Source organism: Scomber scombrus, chromosome 21 (genome assembly GCF_963691925.1).
Source record: "Scomber scombrus chromosome 21, fScoSco1.1, whole genome shotgun sequence".
Taxonomy (NCBI): Eukaryota; Metazoa; Chordata; class Actinopteri; order Scombriformes; family Scombridae; genus Scomber; species Scomber scombrus.
In genome coordinates this window covers 20,447,913-20,469,307 of record NC_084990.1, presented here as the reverse complement: position 1 = coordinate 20,469,307, position 21,395 = coordinate 20,447,913, and the positions used below count along the sequence as shown (strand labels likewise).

At 37.9% G+C, this 21,395-nt stretch overlaps 1 protein-coding gene across 1 annotated transcript; it reads left to right on the top strand.

Moving 5' to 3' along the window:
- The first annotated feature begins 452 nt into the window (after positions 1 to 452).
- Positions 453 to 20,612, top strand: slc16a5a (solute carrier family 16 member 5a). The gene is made up of 5 exons (XM_062442457.1): positions 453 to 566; positions 8,268 to 8,737; positions 13,302 to 13,445; positions 14,209 to 15,048; positions 17,226 to 20,612. The coding sequence occupies exons 2-5, from the start codon at positions 8,371 to 8,373 to the stop codon at positions 17,495 to 17,497; spliced, it is 1,623 nt and encodes a 540-aa protein (XP_062298441.1). The 5' UTR covers positions 453 to 566; positions 8,268 to 8,370; the 3' UTR covers positions 17,498 to 20,612.
- Positions 20,613 to 21,395: the final 783 nt, after the last annotated feature.

Here is a 21,395-nt window from a genome sequence, read left to right as displayed (position 1 = left end):
ACATTATTACATTTAGTTATGAGATTTTTTTTTATTACATTATTGGGAAATTATAACATTATCAGGTTCGACAAGGCGTAACAATACCCCCCCCCCCCCCAAAGAAAAGTCTGCATTAATAATTAAATGACAGATTTCTTGCTATGATTTCGTACTGGGGGCCCAACAACAAACTTTTGCCCCATGGGCCCCACAGAAGGGTAATCCGGCCCTGCTACCACTGCATACAGACTGTATTTCTGCAGGTAGTGACCAGCTGTCTTTAACTTAATGAACAGCAGCACATATATAACACTGTCTCCACCATCAGGGCTCACTCACTCGGGCTCTATAGCACCTCTCGGCCGCCTGTATTGTGCTGCAGCAGGGCCCTGCACACAGCCGGGCATCCCACCCCTCCCAGTCGGGCCTCACAAGTCTCCTCCCACCGTAAGCTGCTGGAGCTCCTTCACGATCAGACCTCCAGACCTGCAGCCTCTGCTCCGGCAATCACCGAGCAGCGACCGCGCCTGTGAGGCACCGACGGACGGCTGCAGGAGAAGGACCACAACCATCTCAAAGAAAAGGTGCGAGATCAGTATATTTATTTTATTTCATTATATCAACTTGCAAATTCACGGAAGAGCCTCAAATTGCAGGTTCAAACCCTTTTTTTTTAATACGGCAGTGCGGATCAGGCAAGTAAAAATAGGACTGTAATGAAATATTTATGAACATTTATGAGTATTTTTAGTGCAGTAGAGGACCAGGAAGATGTTGTGTAACTGACGTGATGTGTGTGGACTGTATATCCGTGTTTAAATGTGAGCTTTTCAGCCGTAAACAAACCGAGTGGTTACATGTGAGTGAGCGTGAAGGGGAAAAAAGGGGGCTTCCTGTTATTAATGCAGCTGGAAATGTGGATATAGTATATGTGTAATGTTGGTTATCATGTGCTGATTGATGACTGTGTGTGTGCAAATACTAGTATATATAAAAACAGGCGCTCTCATCCCTCCATGGGCTGTCCCAGCATCACTTTTATTCAAACCAGTGAGTCTTACAGAGTCGTCTCCTTACACCCTTCCTGTAGTTACTGATGCCAGCTTTAGGAGCAATTCAGAAATAGTTGAAGTATAAGAGGATGTATAGTATTGTATAATTGCATGTATAAGAGGAAACGTGTGTGCAGTTTGCAGGAGGTGAAACAGAAAGAAAAAAACATTAAAACAGGATATCATTGCACAGGGGCTGATTTAGTGATGAAGACACACAACTGGGAATGTTAGTATTGGCAGTGGTAGAAGAAAAGTTTTTTTTTCTAACCCTCCTGTTGTCAAAATTGACCCAGGAGGACAGGTGTTATCTTAAAAATTAGGTATAGTTTCATTTAAATGAGACCTTTATTTGCAACAATATGTATAAAACCTGTGGGAATAAGTTGGGATGAAGTTGGTTAAAAAGCGCTTTACACAGAATTAGGTGATAATTTATACTTTATGCTTTATCAGTTTTGACCCCGGAGGACAAAAGTTTTACGGCCGACAGGAAGACAACAGGAGGGTTCAGTAAAACACATCAAAAAAGTGAAAGCAAAAATACTGCATTCAAATTCGTACTTAAAGTGGAGAGTGAAACATCTTTCACCAAACATCTGTGAAAGATGAAGCTTTTAATCTTTATATAATGCAAATCATTTGTTATATTTTGTGAGTCAAATCTGAATCTGAAGAAAAAACCAGTAATGTAAATGTAGTTGTGCAATGTTTTTTCTCTGAGGGTAGAAGTGTACAGTTGCTTTTGGGGGCTTTTGTAGGTTATTTTGGGGTAAAATGAGTTAGAATAGTAACATAATGCAGTATTTTGTGTATGTAGCCAATTGTGGTGGATTTTTTGTGTTCGTTATGTACATTGGGATCTATTGAATGACTAATGGAAAAAGGGTAGGTGTTATTAGCAAATGCTTCCGCCTACACCTTTTTAGTTGGAAACTGCTTTATTTATCTATTTTCTTTCCTATTCTTACTTTTGTCTTTGGCTTGTCACTAGTTCTGGTGGAGATGAAGGACAAGGAACGGCGACATATGATTGTTTGCTTTGTTTGTACATGTGTGTTTGAGTTCAGGCAAATTCATATATTTTTCATATCTAAACATAATAATAAATCTGTAGTAGTTTGGGGCCCTTTAAGTCGGGGGGCCTCAGGCAGTCGCTGACTTTGCCTGATAATGAAGTCTGCCCCTGTTGTTGCTTTATTTGTGGCTTTAAGAGATGTGAGGCCTTTCCCTCACTGAACCATTGCACACTCAGCAGTAAGAGGAATAGAAAGGCCAGAAATCAGTGTGACAGAACAGCTTGACATTATGGACAAAAGTATGAAGACAATCCTGTTCTGTTTGTGGAGTTTTGGCAGTTTGTCCTGTTTTTATATTTTCATGGACTTGCTCTAGTTTTTGCCTTTTGTGCATTACAGAATCCCCCTTTTTGCAAGCTCTTCCATTCTCAGTGTTTTCCAAGTTAATAAACATCAGGAGGAGTGAATTTAATTATATTTCAATTATTTATTATTTAAATTAATAAAAGAAGCCTTCTCTTTTTTAATGATAATTTAAGTACATTTAGTTAAAACTCACAGTTATGAAACCAGGAACAGTCGGCAGCTTCGACCTGTAATTTCAAAAACTTCAAACATCCAATTTTGGGTTTCTAACAGGGGTCCTAGAATCCTAAACTCAGTTCCCAGTCATTTTTATATACTTATCCCCGGATTATAAATTAATTTCCTTTTTATTTAATTTGTAGATTCTAGTTTGTACTGATGAGCCTGAAAAAGGTTATTGTGATTATTAAATATGATGAACTTTTAGGTATGTTGGCTCTGCCTTCACATCTTTTGTGATTGTATGAATATTTCTATGTATTTTAAGCTGTTATATATGATTTTCTATTTTCATATTGTGAAAATAAATAAACAAATTATCAAGTCACAGAGTTAAGGATCTGATTTCCTGTTAAATAAATACTTGGGCGACCTCATAAAAGCCCAGATTTCGTCAGATTTTTTTAACCATCTTAATGACAAAAAATAACTAAATATAATTTTTAACCCAGTTCTCAAGTAAGGGTTGTATTTCCTAATCCAGGTTACCAGAAGTGACATATGTCCTTGCTCTTTTTGTAGCACAAGCAAAATGAAAATATAAGATATTGGATAGAAACTGATAAATGATAATAACATGCTTTTATTTTGAAAAATAATTAATTGTGGGGGTATCATTATGAATATTTTTTAACATCACCTTCAGAATAGTGTTAAGTGTTGTTTAACAAGCTTCTGGGGTTGTCAAAGATGGCTGGTCTTTACTTTTCAGAAAATCAGATACTTTGCTCTGTGAAGTGAAACTAATGCTGAAACATGAGACACACAAACTCGGGTCAGGTTTCAGTTAAGCCCTTTATTCCAAGATCAACTTAATGATGCAGATCACAGCAGTAATTAAGACATAAATAACTGGTTTTCCCAGTTTGGGATAGAAGATAATCATTCAATCTCAGTTTTATTCAACAGTCAGTCTGTATCTCCCAGCATCACCTCACCAATGCTTTGTGACTAAAAGGGAGCAAATCGTCACACCCAGGTTACAACATTTGTGGAAAAACCTGAAACTGGAAAAGAAGCAACTCTTGAAGCAGCATATTACAGTTTTTTACTGCTTGGTTCAGTCTTTACAGTTTCTTTTTGCAAAACTTTTAAAACAAAACAGTATATTTCTTATATTAGCCTCAAAATTACAAATAACACCCCAAATGAAAACACCTGTATCAAATTAGGTAATGTATCACCTGGTAAGTCTATTATTACCATACAGTCTATGATTATTACATGTAAATAACTTCATCAGATGTTGTCAAACAGTAAATAATTCTTCTAAAAACACCCAGCAATTGTAATTTCCTCGAGATTATACAAGTAATGATAATGCAATAATGCAATTTATACAAAAGTCAGTATTTGACACGTTGTTAAATAAAAATAGCTTTTGAAAATTGTATTTATTGAATATATTCAAAAGCTGTAAATATGGTGCAGTCTGGCTTTTACACAACAGTAACTCTTATGGTCATACAGTACAAGGCTGATTATTGCTATTGCGCTTCACTGCTTCCTTTTTTCTGCTCCATATTCAATAAACCAAACCTGAGATACTTAAGTCATATAACACACAGTAAGCTGCAATAATGCTTAAAGACACAATATAGACACAATATAATTGACTGTATTCTCACAGTATCAAACATGCAATCATTGCATCATTTGACAGTAATCAGAAGAAAATACATTGCATTTCTTTTTCCTATATGGCAGTGTTAATTAATGACTGTATGTTATTGAAGTAAAGAAGGTTGTGAGCTGTACTTATCTGTAATAAGCATCAATAATTCTGGTAAGAGGAGGTTCCTGTATTTGGATGACTGAACATTTGATTCAGTGGTTTGCACTTTGCATGTAACAACAACACCCTGTGTCATAAAGTAAGAATTCACCCGTAGTCCGTTTGGATATTTGCATTTTGAGTTTTTTCGTATAATGAAACTCTGTTGTGAAAAATTGAGCTTAAGCATTTGTAAAGTGCGGAAATTCCTGCGTTCAACAATCACATAATGGTTTAATGTTGGTACGTTTGGCCACACACTGTGGTGTAAATGGCTGAGTGCATTAACATTAGCCAAGAGTTATAGTCTCAGGAACATGATCTCAGAAGATGTTGCTCTGCTCAGTGGTTGGTGCATTTGGAAATAGTATTAAGTGTCTTTGGGGAAAACTGTGCAGGAACATTTGCACAGAGGGCTATTCATTCTTGAGTTTTCACAAGTGCATGTAGTATCACGCTTGCTAGATTCCCTTTGCATCTACACAGATACTTTATTCGTCCTTTAACCAACCAGTCATCTTCTTTGTTAACTTGCTGGCACAGTCTGACTTACAGACAAAGTCTTTGATGCTTGGCTGTCTTTTCATTTAACCCTCAGTTTGGACCAAAATTATGTTTTTTTTAGCCCCTAAGCACCTACAGGAAATATGTGAAACATGCTGTAACACCTGCAGGATCAGATCTTAGGGTTCTCGACCTCTTAAACTAAAACATTTCATTCAAGATTAAGTCATTTCTTTCATTTTAGAATGCACAAACCCATATTCGTGCTTATGTTTCCAGTCAGCTACTGTAACTCCAACGTCCTCCAGAAAGTAATTAGATTTGAGCTAATTTCCGCCCTTGTTCCTTTCACTATTGTTTACCTATGTCCACACATTCCTGTTTGTTGCATGAGGCTGTTGACCAGCAGACTGTCTCCGGATCAGGCTGAAGGCGGAGGCCTGTCAGGCATTTGTCACTTAGGCTCCAAACTCTGGTATAGCCTTAATTTTAAAATGCAAAGAATATACTCAATCTCATCCCTTAAAGCTGCTGATCTAGTGCTGCAACAATTATTTTATTATTATTGATTAGTGAGTAATCTGTTCATTAATTTCAGATCAATCAACTGGTTGCTTGGTCTATAAAATGTCAGAAAAAGCCCACATGACATCCTCCAATGTCTTATTTTATCCACAACCCAGAAGACTATAGAAACTAGAAAATATGAAGATCATTTGAGAAGCTAGAATCAGAGAATTTAGACATAAAAGACAATTAATTGATTAGGATAATAGTTGGTGATTAATTCAATAGCTGACAATGAATGGATTAATCAACGTTGCAGCTGTATTTGAGAATATCCTCCTTTAAAACTCCACTGAAGCTACTCTGATCAATATTCTTATATAACATTGAATGATGATTGATATCATTTCACACTGCGGTTTCTCTCAGCTTGACGGAGCATTGCTGTGGTTTCACAGCCCAAATGTTGTGCAACTGTCTTGGTTCATTCCCACCTTGCATTCATCAAGCTCATATTTACAGCCGCAGCAGTCAGCTGTTTTCAGCAACAACAAAAAACCCTCATATATCTGCTGTACACACTACCTGACCAGCACCAGAAAGCAGACAAAGTTAGCGACTAACTGGTAGACATAGTGGAGAGTTTAACAGCTAAAGAAATAGTCAAGTTGGTTTATTTATACAAAAGGTAACCAACGAATGAGAAATACGTAGTTATGAGGAGCAAGGGTGTTGAATTAAAAACACAACAATATTACACAGAAAACAAATAATTAATAGAGAGAGTAAATAGATACATTATAAAAACAGAGTGACCATTCAAGTCTTCATGATGACTATTAAAAGAATGAAGAAAAGAGATGGGTCTTAAGATTTCAGAAATATCGGTCGAAGGGGAGGATGTAATAATGAGAGGCAAACTGTTCCCCCGTTTAGAGCCAACAATGGAAAATGCCCGATCACCTCTGGATTTTAACTGGGAGCGACTGGGATGATGAGGGGCGACTGGTCAGCAGATCTGAGGGGTGGAGTAGGGGTGAGGAGTTCAGAAAGATAAGCTGTTACTAGTCCATGCAGTGCTTTAAAAACAGACTCAAGAATCTTAAAATCAATTCAAGTCAAGTCAATTTCTTTGAATAGCTCAATATCACAAATCACAAATGTGTCTCAGGGTGCTTTAAAGTCTGCACATCCCCCGTCCATTACCTGACCTGAGGACCTGAGGACCTCCATCAACATGGAAACCTGACAGGAGGACAGGCTAAATGTACAAACAGGAGACTCGCATCATACCGTTCACATACACAGGAAAGAGCCCTAACCCTAAAGTATAAAGACATCATTCAGAGAGCGAGGGACATGAGGTAAGGCTGAACTACCTGCAGGATAGGGAACCAAATCCAAAAACTTTCAGGAAATGCCACCGACTGCCAGAGAAGCAGAACGGCTCCAGGAAGGGTGCTGGTCCAGCTACGGATACCTGAGAGACGAGAGAGGTCAGGAAGAGAAAACAGGGACAGAAGAGAGAGAGAGGCACACAGCTGGACGCTCATGTTATGGAACAAACAAACAGAAGGTTAGAGAGTTGCTGCGGTTATCAGGACAGTTACAACAATCAATTATCTCGTCAGCAGGACAGCACTTAGTAAATTCACTGAGACAGAAACCAATAAAGGTCATGAAGTACTCAGTGAAAGCCAACATATTGTAGGTTAGAGCATTTTCACTTGTAACCAGTGAAAAAAGGCCAGTACAGGAGTGATTATGTTATCAATGAGGAGCAGGCCTGCAGCATGTTGAACCAGGCGACTGACTAATTCCTGTGGACAAAGAGTTACAATAGTGGAGAGGAGAAAGCATGCAAATCCTTAACAGACATAAATATTTTAGTTTTGTAAGTGATCTAAGATGGACGAAGCTGGTGCTGACAACAGAGTTGATTTGTTTTTCAACTTTTAAACCAGAATCAAAGATAATGCCAAGATTTCTTGCATGGGAGATAACATTCAATATTAGAGGCACGTGAGTACTCACTGTGTTTTTGGAAAAGCCTGAAGGGCCAAAAATTAGGAGCTCAGTTGAATTGTGGTTTAGCTGCAGTAAGTATTTTGCCATCCAGAATTTTATATTATCAATGCAGCACAGCAGGAAGGGGTGTAGGGTGTGTCATGAGAGGGGGGAAGTACAGCTGGGTGTCTGGATAGCAAATGTAAGAGACATTTACATTTTCTACCAATAGACATCAGTGGAAGGATGTAAATGGGCAATATAATGGGCCCTAATATGGAACCTTGTGGTACTCCACATGGGATGGATGTAAAGGAAGAAAATAACAGATGCTGATACAAGTTAGCAGATCAAATACAACAAAACAGCTCAGAGTAATCAAATTACTACTGTACAAGAAGAGTCTGAAGTTGGATGCAGCTTTGATGCTCTACTCACAGCAAGGCTTTGTGCAAAATGCTAATGAATGAATGAATCTTTATTGTCATTACACAAAAATGCACAATGAAACAGTGACTTTCTCGGTGTAAGAAAACTGCAGCCATGAATAATGCAACCATGCTCACAATGACGATGCTAACATACTGATGTTTTTCAGAGGTCAAAACTCCAGCAGCACTCACTTGTAGAAAAAGAACAACTTTATTATGAGACCCAGTGATGATGTTTTGCATGTTTTATGTTTACTGCTTTCACTGTATTAGTTTAGTGTGTTAGCATCTTACATGTGCTAATTAGCTCTGAACACCAAGTACAACATTTGTACCAAATTTTATGCCAATCCATCCAATAATTATTGAGATATTTCACTCAAAATCACAAATGTTGTCTTTCCAGGTGTGATTAAAGGTCTCAGCAGCTACAGTGACATGGACAGCAGGAGTCATTACACACCCTGCAGAGCTAACACAGGAGCCATACCTGACCTGTCGAGCAGACAATGACTCAGAGAAATGGAATCAGAGGGACGAGTGATCACTGCCACCAATCGGAGGCCTCCGTGGTCCGTGAGCACGCCAACGGCACGGAGCATGAGAAAGTCCAAGAGGCCATCGATTGTGAGTCTGAAGAAGGGGGGCATGGAGAAGAAAACAGAAACTCTGTAGCTGTAACAGGAGCAGTCACAGCTCCTGATGGGGGCTGGGGCTGGGTGGTGCTGGTTGCCACAATCATAGTCCTGGCTTTGACCCTGGCCTTCCCCTCCTGTGTGGGAATCTTCTACACCGACTTACAGAATGAATTCGATGCCTCCAACAGTGAAACCTCCTGGGTGCCCTCCATCATGACATCAGCGCTTCATGCTGGAGGTAAGACAGGCAGACCAGGAAATAAAATGGTATTTAGTTAGTTATCTATTCATTTTAATATGTAACCTCAGTTACTGTACAGCACATCTTAAATTCTTAAATTACCTCAAAGTATGGGTTCAAATGTTTTCCTTTGTGTTATCATTCCTCCTCTTCATACTGACCATTGTGTTACAGTCTTATTAGTGCCAAATTTCCTTTCCTATCCTTCCACTGCAGCTCAACAGGAAAGCACTCTATTGAGACACAAAGAGGGATTTATTTTTTTACTAAGACTAAAACATGGAAGATATCCACTTTATTTGACTAACTCAGTGCCCGAAGCTATTATTTGATTATCATTTACAATACTTTAATGCCTTTAATGCCCCCTGATCTGGAGGTAATTTGAGTTTCTATTTGCTGTTGTTGCATTGGGAAGAACACTGAGAGAAGGAATTTGGATTTGTTGTACTGGTGTTGATTTAAGAAGATTGTTTCATGAGAAAGAGTTGCCTGCTTTTCCTCACAGCCGCACCGCGACTCGAGTAAACGACACATACAGAATAGAGTTACACAATTAATAGTAATTTAATGTGATTTCATGTACTGTTACTTAAAGAAGTAAATACATGGCACATTAATACTTTTTCAAATGGATTTTGCATTTATATGCAATTAATTGCACTCTTACTTGTGCATGAAATGAATACACCCAGGAGGTTTCCTGCTGCAGCCTGACACAGTCTGGTATTACCAGAAGTGTTAATGTCCACTCTTATTTTGTTCAGACAGTTCACAACCCAAATATGTTCAGTTTACTAACCCTGAAGACTAAAAAAAACAGGAAACATTTACATTTGAGAAGCTGCAATCAGAGAATCTTTTTCTTTTTTTCTTAAAACAATTTATTTATAATCAAAATAGTAACTTTTTGTTGATATACAAATCAACGTTATGTAACTAACAAAATAGCACATCCATTCTTTTTAAAATGGAAACTGAAATCACAAGCAGTTAAATGCACTATTGCTTATATTAATACACTGAAGGGTTTTCCTGCCACAGCCTGATTTGAACTGATATGACCAGACGTTCATACTAATGTAAGCAAACATTTGATAGCTAATGTGGTTACCTACGTTCTTTATTTTCTGACCACAGAGTTGCTGACTTTATGAACCTTCACACTTGTGCTATTGTTGCACTATGTTAAGCATTTACCGTTACTCTATTATTACCACTTATGAGAGTTACACAGTTACACATGTTTGAATCCTCTTGTTTAGCATTTGAAAGCAGTATATAAACATTAAACAAATGGTTCATAACACACCATAATGCAGTTATAAGCAGATATAATTGATATCATTATTTTTCATTATCTGTTTACACACCACTTATGGAGGCCCAAAAGAGATTGAAACATGGTAGCACTTTATATAGGAGTTTTAACACATTATAATGCTGTCAAACTTAAACACATTATAACGTGTTAAAACCAGTTTGTACAGCTTATAATGCAAAATAGGGGGACTCAAAATAAAGTGCTGCCATGTTTCATTCTGTAGATCTCACAGGACTTTTAGACATATTTTTTGACATGTTATACTAAATAATACATATTTGTATGGTTTTATGTAGCAAATTGTGAGACTAAAATATTTAATTTAGGGTAACTGTTATACAGACACATGTATCCTCTCATCAGGGTTTGTTAGAGCATGTGTCTTCAGTGTGGTGGATAAAGGATCTATCTTTCCTGTCTGTAGTTTCAACATCCTTCCTCTGACGTATTCTTATAAACATTATGTAACAGCAGGAAAACAGGGAAGTAGTGTGTGCTGTATAAAAGTCAATATACAGGATCAAGGTGAATGTCTGGCTACTATACCAGTTCTTTATTTTTACGTAGCTTTATGTTTATGGCAAGCATGCTTTTATGCTGTTTCATCCTGCAGGGTTAGGGTTAGGGTTTGGTGCATGTAAGAGGTAATTTAGTTTCCTATCTAAACTAATCAAAAAAGACAGAAGAGTTTGGAGTTTCTGTTATTGTCGCCATCTGGCTCAGACCAGTAGACTGTCTGTAGTACATCAGAGGGTTTATTCAGATATCAATGGACATCTTGGTAGAAGAAATAATACATGGTGTGACCCAAACACTCTGAAGTGCAAAATCAACAGCTACTCTTGCAACGTAAACCAAAAATGAGGAGCGTGAGAGTCATGCAGTGTTTCGTAACACTGGTCTGATAACGTTCCTCCTCTTTTTTCCTCCTCCTCTCCACTCCCAGTTTAACAGCAACTCATGTTAATAACAATAATAATAATGTCATCAGTTCTCTTACGTCCTTATGATTTATTTATTTAAGATATAAAGGAATGAATTTGTATAGTTTATCTCTGGGTGTAGTTCACTAACTTTCATAACATATGAAAAATAACCTTTTTTCTTTTTTTTGTAACAAAAGGGGGCTGTGGTTTCGTTTGACCAAAACAATCAGTACTGCTCTCCGCCTTTGCAATGCTGTCAAACTTAAACTCCCCTCCTGCTACCACCCTCCCTACCTTCCTGAAAACACAGCTCCAGGCTGTGTTTACACTGCCTGGATTTCTGTCTCGTTAAGTCTTTTCGGCACAGACCAGTTATGTATTATGTATTTAAACAAACGGCACCTGTGATTTTTCCCAGTGATACAGATAATGAAGTGAAAATGAAATGACTTTATGGGTGATATTTATTTGTGGAAATATTTCTGAAAGGATTTTGATGTTTACTCTCAGGTATAATCAGTTAAACAGATTAAGAGAAAGGTGCTAGAATCGCCCTGCCCTGGGCTGCAGGAACTGGCTCCTGTCGATTAGTTGTTTGGCTTAAAATGATTGGAAAAGGTGAAAAGATGTTGTTTGCTGTTTCCCAAAGCCGGAGGTGATGTCCTTAAATTACTATTTTTGTCACGAGCAACACCCCATAACCCAAAGATATTCAGTTTACTGTCATAAACAACTAAAGAAGAGAGAAAATATGTATATTTGATAATCTGGAGCCAGATAATTTATGTATATTTTCTTAAAAAATACTCAAAGTTCTGTCAATAGGCTGATGGATTATTCAACAAATCATTGCAGCTCTACAGCGAGCCCTTCAACCCCAGACCAGGGCTCCGAACTCCCCCAGCCCTAGCTGAGGATATAATAATTATAATAATTATTATATATATAATATATAATTATTATATTATAGTAATAATTATAATAATTATTATATGTTATAATAATATTATTTTTTATTAAGAGTGCCAAAAAACCACAGGTAATCACTGAAGGGGTGCAAATGTTTGCATCATACAAGTATGTTGAGCTTTGGTAGTTTGCCTTTCAAGGATACGGCTGGAAGTGGATTAACTGAGACGTACACATACATACTGTAAATCCTACTGATGTAAACGCTCATAAAAGCACCAAATATAGATTCAAATGTGTTGAAAATAGTCTCAAGTAAAATGTACTCCTGTTTAAAAGCTACAGTGTCCAGCAGTTTTAGGAAAGTTCTGGGCATTTGAAAAAATAAAGCAATATACTTCTGACTGATTTTCAAAGATTTACGTTGATATACAAACATTAATTTCGATTCCAGTAGGAATTAAGAGACTTTAATGCAACACACAGCATAGGAAAGTTGTGAAGTATTAAGAGACAGACTCACACATTGTCAGCTTTAGTCTTTCCTACCAGTGCTGGAGAGTTGAGAGTTACAGCAGTGTGGGATGATGTGATTATTGCACTCGGTTCTCAGGTTTTTTTTTGGTAGAGACAGGAATGCTTTGATCTTAGAAATTTTGCTGAGCTTACATAAATGTGACATTCTCAGATTTATCTTCATCTGAATATATCCAGAAGTGATCGTGTCTCCTGAATTGAATAATTGATTCATCTTAGCTATTGAAACTAATGTCATATCTGTACTTAAGGGGACAATTAAATGAACAATTGCAAACATTAGGGCTCAAACACTTTGATTGATGTGTAGGCTTATGTAAATCTCATTATTATCCCCTTTAATACACCGACGCCCTGTTGCTGAACAACAAACCTAGAATGTGTCGAAATTACCACCCTTTCTTCATGACCTTTAACTAATATACACCGCTGTATTTAGTGCTGAACCTTTTTACGAAACTTCCTCCACAGGCATAAAGCTTACGAGCAGTTGTTGAGGTGACGCGAGACGCTGGGAACATCTGTTCTGTGGAATTAATTATGTCCTGAAATGCGGTTACAAAGAAATTTCGTAACAACTTCTTGAGAATGTACTGACAGTTCAGTGACTCAATAATAAGCTGTAGCACAGACCAAAACAAGGGCAACCTCAGGTATACGCCTAGTGCACACATAGATCTGTCATACCATAACATATAGTGTCAAGGATTATGGTCTTTCAACTGGTACAGTTTACTGCCTAGTACGAGGTATGTGAAATACGCTGCAGGATTAAGAAAATGACCTGGCCTGTATGGACGTAAGCCTTTTGCCCATTTCTCCTCCTGTATGCATTAAACTTAAGAGCATTACATTTCATCCACAGGTCCCTTTTGCAGCGTGTTGGTGGAGAAACTTGGTTGCCGGGCGACGGTCATGTTGGGTGGAGTCCTGAGTGGGCTTGGAATGGCTGCCAGCTCATTTACCCGGTCCATCTCCGAGCTCTACGTCACCGCGGGGGTTATTACAGGTCAGCAAACATGCAACAAAGATTTATTGTACCAGCTGACACTTAGTGACCGTGGTTACACATAACTGTGCGCTACCTGCCCAACACCAAACAGCAGTAGTTTTGGACTTATACCCAACATGACATGAATGAAAGCTAATGTGGCACCTCATGTAGATAGGCAACTAACAGCTAACACAATAGTAATATCGACTTTATAAAGCGATAATATGAAGAGTTTTGCAAATTAAATGACAGTCTTATCACAATGTTGGTCTTATTTTTGTAGTTTAATAGCATAATTTCTATCGGCTCTTTACAGGGTGAGAATAACTGTATTTTTTTAGCCAGGAATCATTGCCAAAAAGTGTGAAAATAAAAGTTGTAATACAGTAAAACAGACTTTCCTAGTTTATTTTCAGTCGTGAGTCCAAGCCATTAGTTGACCAGTCCTTGAGCATTTATGATATTCATTTGATTATTTAAATATATAGTTTTTGGGGGATCATAAAATAATTTGAATTCCAAATTATTTTTTTTACCCCTACGAATAACCAACCAATGAAAACTTGGTCAACTGAGACTCCTCTCATTAGCTAATGATTGGTCGAGTATTAGGGGGCAGCGCTGCTACTAGAACAGTGTAACCCTAACCCTACTTCATATTAGGTTGGTAATGATTAGTCTGAAAACTTACCACAAGGTTATTCTACACATAATTTTCTAAATCAGTTAACATGATAATCCATGTGATGTTGAAACTCACAGTCTTGCTTCATTACAGGACTCGGTTTCTGCTTCAGCTTCCAGCCGGCTGTGACAATCCTCGGGCACTACTTTGTGCGTCGCCGTGTGTTTGCCAACGCCATGTCGTCCACCGGCACGGCGCTGGGTCTGTGCACTCTCCCTTTCCTGGGTAACTACCTCCACACAGAGCTGGGCTGGAGGGGAAGCTTTCTCGTTCTGGGGGCCGTCCTGCTTAACTGCTGCGTGTGTGGAGCAGTGATGAGGCCCCTCCAGGCCCCCAAGCGTCGAGGCCAACCCTTGATGAACCATGGACCCCCACCGTCAGAGGTGGAGAATGTGAGGAAGGAGAAAGGAAGGATGAGGACGATACGGAGCTGCCTGATGGCTTACCTCAGCAGACACATGGCCTTTGATCAGCTCCGCAACAACTCCCGTTACCGTGCATATTCTATAGGCATCACGTGGATGATGCTCGGGTTTGTGGTGCCCCTCGTGTATCTGGTTCCTTATGCCACAGCCAACAAAATGGAGCAGGGTCGGGCCGCGTTGCTGCTCTCCATCCTGGGCATCGTTAACATCGTGGTGCGTCCTCCGTTCGGGGTCATGTTCAACATGCCCTGGTTCAAAGGGCGACACATCTATGTATTTGCCTCAGCTTTGCTGGTCAACGGGCTCAGTAACAGTATCTGCTGCATCGGGCCCAGTTTCACTGTACTTCTGATTTATGTGACCGTCTACGGGCTGTCCATGAGTGTGGTGGGCTCCCTAATGTTCACCGTCCTCATGGAGACAGTGGAGATGAGCCGTTTCCCCTCAGCTCTGGGTCTGCTCGCTATAATGGAGAGCGTCACACTGCTCATTGGGCCTCCACTGGCAGGTAAACACACAGAGTGAGGAGAGTAAGAAATTAAAAGGATGATGTGGTGATAACGTCGATATTGACAAGTTTTTTTGATGTTATCCTAGATGGAATTTGGCTCAGCATGGTTTTACAGGCTTCAGGCAGGATGAAGTTTTAGAATAAACTGTTGTATTCATGGGGGAGCTGCCACAGTCTGCAATTTATTTGTATGTTTTGCAATTGTGAGCAGCTCCTTTTGTCCCTTTATGCATCACATTGTGGTACGATAGTTTGACATGAACAGCACAGTCAAGAATCAAACTCTCTTTTTGAGTATATGTATGTTGATCACACTTCATTCTCATAAGCAGCTTAGAATAAACACAGCTTGAGAGCAGATAAAGCTCGTCCTCCTTTCCTAGTAACAAATCAGAGAGGGGGAGCTTTTGTACAGCTGTTAACATTCTGTAACTTGAGGTTTAGGTAACTTCAGTTATGGGTCAGTACGTTCCCGTAGTTGAAAAGTCTTATGAGAACCCAATGTGCTAATATCAGCACAGTTGACGTGACCCTGAAGCTCAGTCCAGCTTCTTTCTGCATGTTGATCTTCTCTGTCAAAGTCCGCCATAGACTATAAATCAAAAATACCAAAAGAACATTGATATAAAAAACAATGCAAAATTGTGCAAAACACAAGTGTGTAATCAGAGAAGTCTGCCCTGCACATGTGCTTTCATGTGCTGTGGTGCAAATATTTCTGCTTGTTTGAATGTGAATGGCAGAAATACAGGAATAGAAGATTCGGCCCTTCCCGCTCCAGGCAGTTGCAGTAAATAACAGTGTGCTCTCAGTCAATCTGGCCGGCACACAGAGAACAAAAAGTCTGCGCTCCATTCTGCAGGAGTCGAGTTTAGCAGCAGCAGAGTTGTGAAAGGGCAGAGCCTCTTTTTCTGTCCTGCCATGGTCTCAAATGACAGGTATGCTTCCCCTGTTTGTCTAATGGCATATAAGCAGGCAGTGATGTAACCGTAGTGAGGAGTCCCAACAGAGACGCTTTACACATGCAGTCAGTGACCCAGTTTCCTTCTCCATGCTAAACATATAATTTAAAAAAGGGCTCAGTAGGGATAAGATCTGCTCCTTTTAAACCAAAGTAAATCTTTATTCATTCTTATTTATCATTAGAAACTTTATTCTCCATATTTGTTGTATTGTATGTTTTCTTGCAGAGACAAGTCAAGTTTTATTTGTATCACCAAGTATCACCATCACAAATTGTTTTATAGTTTCATCTTCTGTCCTTATAACCTTGATTCAAATGAGGAAAAACTCAAGCCCAAAAAAGTTTAAATAGGGAAAAAATGGAAGAAACTTCAGGTAGAGCAACAAAGGAGGAGCGATCCCTCTTCTAGGACAGACAGACAATAGATGTTGTGTGTACACCAGGCATGTTCAAACTATCCATAAAAGGGCCATGTGGATGCAGGTTTCCATTCTAACCAAGCAGGAGCACCGCAGGCTTATCTCATTTAATCAACTGATCTCAGTCTTTAGACAGTTGATTGGTTGCATCATGTGTTTCTCTCGAGGGCCTTTATGGGATACAGAGTGGACGGAGAAAACACAGTTACAGAGAAACAGCAAAATGACAAAACAAGTTCAACTGACCTCCTGCTGTCTGACTAAAAGACTTAAAGTCAGTGGTTATAGAAATGTTTTTGCTTGTGAGCCAGGTATGGGTACTTGTGACTGTTCTTCAGCAGTTGCAGCTGTGACATGTTCAGCCAAACAGTGATTTTTTTCCAACCTTGTTTCATTTGAATGATTTCAAGAAATCATTCAAATTATCTTGTTATTTAAAAAAAATCAAAAATCAGTGGGTGAGAGCATCATTTGGTGCAGAAAAATGTGTTTTTTCATGACCTTTTATTTTCTGTCTTGCAACCTTTCATTGGGGTCCTGATCTCCAGATTGGGAACCTCTGTTCAAAGTTGCACTTTAAATGAGTTTGATTATTATTTTCAAATGTACCAATCATCACTGTCTCCATTTCTCCTATAAATATTACCAAATTAATGTGTCTTTTGGGTCAGATATCAGATACTTTATAGCAAATTATAGGAAAATATCTGATATGTAAAATAAAGTATCATCCAAAAAAAAGATCAAATATAAAATGCTGATGTTACTGATGATTTTTCTTGTTTTTGTAGGAGTCCTGATTGACAGAACAGGCCAGTACTTCCATGTCTTCTTTGCCTGCAGTGCCGTTGTTGCCTCATCTGCCGTGTTTCTCATGGTATCATTTTTCTGGCTGGACAAAAAGGACAGGGAGTCGTCAAAGCAAGGTCAACCCTCCACGCTGCCCGACCCAGCGAGACCTGCTGTCGACGTCGCACCTGGCTGCCAGTACAGCAGTGTGCCCACAGAGGGAGACAAAGACAAGGCCTCGGCTAACGGGGAAGAGTATATCAGCAGCGTCTGAACCTGCTTACACTGTGTGTCACCCCCTTAACACACATCACACTCTGGGTCAGACAGCTTGGCAAATAATTCCTAATGTTTGCACCAGCTCGCTCCAATGTGCCAGATGTTCAAAATTGACTCTTGTGTGGTTGACAGCACACCTGATATGATCTAAGCTGTCCCCATGTGTTGAAAAGTTGCCATCTGGTACGCCATAAAAGGCAAAACAAATACTATGAATAATTTGCTCTGTTTGACCCAGTTGAAACACTTGATCCTATATACCAAAATGAACAGATATGTGCACTTACAACTACAACGTGAATGTACTGTTTATCGTAATATGCTGCTGATCTTATCTATGTGATCACACAATCTTATCATACAGGAGGTATCTCACTCTATATAAACCAAACTGCAAACATGATCCTCTTTTAAAGAAATCTCACAAATTCCTTTCTAGATGTTTGCTGAAGTGTTGGGTTTGTTTTTTTGTTTTTTTGACAGTTTATCAGTATACAGTGAACTTACAGAAGGGGAAAAGCTACACCCAGAACAATGTCAGCCACTCATTTATTCAGCAGTGGTTGTGCTGAAATAACGAGCACATTGAGCGTTAATATCAGCGGGTGCAATCAAAGTGATGACAGTCAGAGTAAGAATTCGCTCCCAGATTATCAAGAGTTAAATGTTAAGGCTGGTGCTTTTATTCTAGGCTTTCCTTATTGTCAACAAATCTCAAAAGATCAAAACTAACTATTTGTTACCATGGCCGGATTAAGAGTGCATCAGGAACCGGTGCAGTGCACACAACCGACTACACTATGCTGCAACTAAAGATTATTCTTTAATCGTCTATAAAGTCTATTTTTTGTATAAGTCTGTTTGTTTTGTCTCGGAAATGTCAGAAAACGCTGTTATAATTATATAACACTTAGCCAGAATAGTGTTGAAAAAAATACTGTAAAAATAACTTAACAGAACAACCTGAACATTTTACAGTTTAAATTGTTGTAATTTACATTTATAATGTATAAATAATAAACAACTTTTAGTAAAATATGCAGAAATATTTACTTTAATGACAGTCTTAAAATGAGGCTTTTACAGTTAAACAGTGTGGTTTGTTTGGTAGTTTTAGCTGCGTTGTCATGCTAATTCAGCAGAAACAGGCTGTTGGATTTACTGGTTTAAAATGTAATTTTTTGGTCAATTATAGCAGTTCTCAACCGTAAAATGTACAGGTTATGCTGCAAAGTTGGGTTCACTTTACATTTTTTTTACAAATTATTCTGAGAACCAGAGCTGCCAAATTTTTTTAGTTAAAATAATGGGATTTTTTTAACACTGTATATATAACAAATACAAGCATAACAGGGTTTGCAACTAAAGATTATTTTCACTAATTATTTGATTATATTGAATTATATATTTCTACTTAACAAAGACAATTACTCTTATTGTTATCAAAATATTTGATTCATATTTTGTTGATTGACTTTACAGCTGTAGACTACACATGCCAAAATCATTAGTCTTTTCCCAGATACCAACCAGCACTGCTATACTGGAACATACCTGGATCCAGTGTTGCAATGTGCACAATTATTCTTTGGTAGTTTGATTTAAATTTACTTAGGAATGCATAATATTATCTGAAATAATGAATTATATTATAACACATGGCACCTCTTCAACTCTGTGCCTCAAATGCTGAAAAATGTCAATCACCAAAGCCCAAAATGCTACGTAAAATGATGTTTTATCCTGACAAACAGTCCACGAACCAAAATATATTTTGTTTTCTGTCACAGAAGATTTAAAAAAACAGAAAATGTTCACTGTTAATCAGAATCTGAATCACAAACAGGTTTATTTCCAAGTAGGTTTGCACATACAGAGAATTGGTCTTGGTTTTGTATTGAATTACATTAAAAAATAAAAGGTAAGAGAAAATACAAGTTGTTACAATAACAATATTAGGTGAGTAAACAATATATTTTAGAGGGGTGAAAAGTGTTTTTTTTGAGTATGCACTAGTAGTATATAGTATATAATGTGTAAATATAGTAATATAAAGAATTGACTATAAGAAGCTGGAATAAGAGTATTTTGGCAGTTTTACCTAAAAAAAATATTCAAAATGATTAATCAATTATATAAAATAGTTAACTTATATATAAATGATTAAGTTGCATCTCAGTTCATTGTTACTTTTGGTGTTTTAATTGGATTTTTTTACAATAAGAACAACTTAGAATATCACCAGTTATCTTTCAACAAATTGTTAATTAATTGTTACAGCAGGCATTTAATCGGCCAGAACAGGATGTAACAATTGATAGATAATATCCTTATATTCACAGTCTTCTCGACATGTTCACTAGTCTTCAAAGCAGGACAGTAAGTCTTAAATGTCCTGGCCGTTGTTCGGGCATTAGATTATTTTACACCAATTTTTGATGAGTATGGGATGCAAGAGGTCATTGAAGGTGGTTATAAAAAAAGGTTGTCACTCATCTTTGTATGTAAGAAGATGAAAATGCACTGTAGCAGTAATTAATCATGTTTTTTTTGTTGTTGTTTTTTCCCCCCGCATGCTTTTTCATTCCTTAATGGAACAGTGCCTTTTTATATAACTGATGTATTTGAATAAGATAATCTACAACCACGGGATGATTTCAGAAGCCTTTCAGGGACACGACGGACAGACATGATGATTTCATACAGTATTCCAGCTCGTTGGTGGTTTTTAAAACATTTCATGAAGTTAATATTTCACAGGCACTGAGAAGTCAACAGCTCATGTGTTCAAACTGAAAAGGTTTTATTATGCTGAGTTTACCTTCAGTTCCGATGAGAGATTTTGTGTGACTGCCTTATCTGTTGATGAATTTAAGATATCCAAGCGATGATATCGCATTAGTACAGGTCTGAACAAAGCTCTTTTATGACAGATGTGACTTAAAATGAAGTGATATGTTTCAGGTACAGTATAAACTGTTTTGCAAGTGCAGCCAGAGGATTCTCTGCAACAAGAGGCTTTATTAGCAATTTTTAGACGCTTGTTTCGCTTTGGGCCAAATTACTATTATAAATTCATTATTTATACATATGTGAAGGGGGGGGGAATAAATGTTTAAATATCAAAAATGTCTTTGTGTGTGAATCTAGACCTTTTTTTGTTATTGTTCGTACATGCTTGAGTTCCCAAAAGAGAGAAGATAATCAGTAGCGTAGTATTTGCCCTCTCATTAATTAATTAAAAACAACTCTCTTAAACTTATATTGAAGCTGCAGATGAGATAATGAAGGCATGTTCATATTTGAAAATTTTACTCCCGACAAAGCAAAGCAATATTATCAACTGTGGGAAAGCTTGAAATTCCCCTGGGGCCCCAAAGGCACCAGATTCACTGTGGAAATTACTGTAACTTGTGGTAATCTAATTTTACATTTGTTCAGGAAAATGTGGCACCAAAACAGGATATGAACTGAATGTAAAGGCCTGAAGGCAGGTCCTGCAGGTTAATCCAGACCTACAGAGGGGTCATAGGATACCAATGCATCAATGACATACAGTAGTTGGTACTCTACAATGAAAGAAGGCATTGTCCATGTGAAAAATTGCCATTTGTATGGTTCATCGTGAGAGAATATACTTCTGCTTCCCTGATTATAAATCTTTGCTGCTTTAGTTCTGCATAGTCAAATGTTAAAGGTAAAACTAACAACAAAAATGTTTTCAGACTTTGCTTTTGTTGCTTTTTAAATATTGCAAACAGGGAAATGTCAGAGAGAATAAATATATAGAAGCTACTGAATTACAAAACATACAATTAAATGAAATATACATATAAAATGTTTCTCACAAACATCTCTGAAAGGAAAGAGCAAATACTTGTTTAAGGATATTC